This window comes from Corvus kubaryi, unplaced genomic scaffold (assembly GCF_017639235.1).
Source record: "Corvus kubaryi isolate FWS band 111438036 unplaced genomic scaffold, C.kubaryi_AGA036_p1.0 36650, whole genome shotgun sequence".
NCBI lineage: Eukaryota > Metazoa > Chordata > Aves > Passeriformes > Corvidae > Corvus > Corvus kubaryi.
The window spans coordinates 9,110-10,087 of NW_024580912.1; the positions used below are offsets into that span (position 1 = coordinate 9,110).

General features: G+C 55.8%; 1 protein-coding gene across 1 annotated transcript in view; it reads right to left on the reverse strand.

The window, feature by feature from the left end:
• EPHX2 (epoxide hydrolase 2) overlaps positions 1–874 on the reverse strand; it is a gene marked incomplete at its 3' end in the record, with an annotated part of 4,718 nt that extends 3,844 nt beyond the window's left edge. The window contains exon 1 of the mRNA XM_042020011.1: positions 578–874. Coding sequence (XP_041875945.1) covers positions 578–859 — 282 coding nt within the window. The remainder of the gene's footprint in view (positions 1–577) is intronic.
• Between the last annotated feature and the right edge of the window lie 104 nt (positions 875–978).

Genomic DNA, 978 nt, shown 5'->3' on the forward strand with positions numbered 1-978 from the left:
GAACATCCAAGGATCCATCCAAGGATTTGTGGGGCTGGAAAATCCCCATTCCCAGGGTTTTTTTGGGATCAGGGCACCTCCTGAGGTTTCCTAATCCTGGGAGCATCCAAGGATCCATCCAAGGATTTGTGGGGCTGGAAAATCCTCCCATTCCCAGGGTTTTTTTGGGATCAGGGCACCTCCTGTGGCCTCACTCCAATGATTCATCCAAGGATTTGTGGGATTGGAGGAACCCTCCCATTCCCAGGGATTTTTGGGATCAGGGCATCTCCTGAGGCTTCAAATCCCTGGGAACATCCAAGGATTCATCCAAGGATTTGGGAGCCTGGAAAATCCCCCATTCCCTGTTTTTTTTTGGGATCAGGGCATCTCCTGAGGTTTCAAATCCCTGGGAATCATCCAAGGATTCAATCAAGGATTTGTGGGGCTGGAAAATCCCCCATTCCCAGGGTTTTTTTGGGATTGTGGCATCTCCTGAAGCTTCAAATCCCTGGGAACATCCAAGGATCCATCCAAGGATTTATGGGGCTGGAAAAACCCCCCATTCCCAGGGTTTTTTTTTTTGGGATCAGGGCACCTCCTGCGGCTGCGCCTGCAGGGCCTCCAGGGCGTAGGAGTAGATCCCGGGATCCGGTTGGCACATCCCGATCCGGCAGGATTCCAGGACCAGGTCGAAGTGGCGCCGGAGCCGCTCCAGGAGCGCGGCCGCGGCCGATCGGCCGTCGCTGTCGTCCACCCAGTTGTTGGTCAGGACGCAGGTCTTGAATCCTGGGAAAAGCTTGGAATTCTCAGCCCGGAGCGTCGGATTCCGCCTCGTCCTCCTCTCCTCCGCATCCGGGGTTTTCGGAGAGGTTCTCATCCCAGGATTTGGGGGTTCGAGGCTCTCTCTGGAAGAGGATTCCCGGGAGGAGGGCGAGGGATGGGCAGGAGGGTTTGGGATATCCATAGGGGACATTCCCGGTGGGATCCAGGGATGGG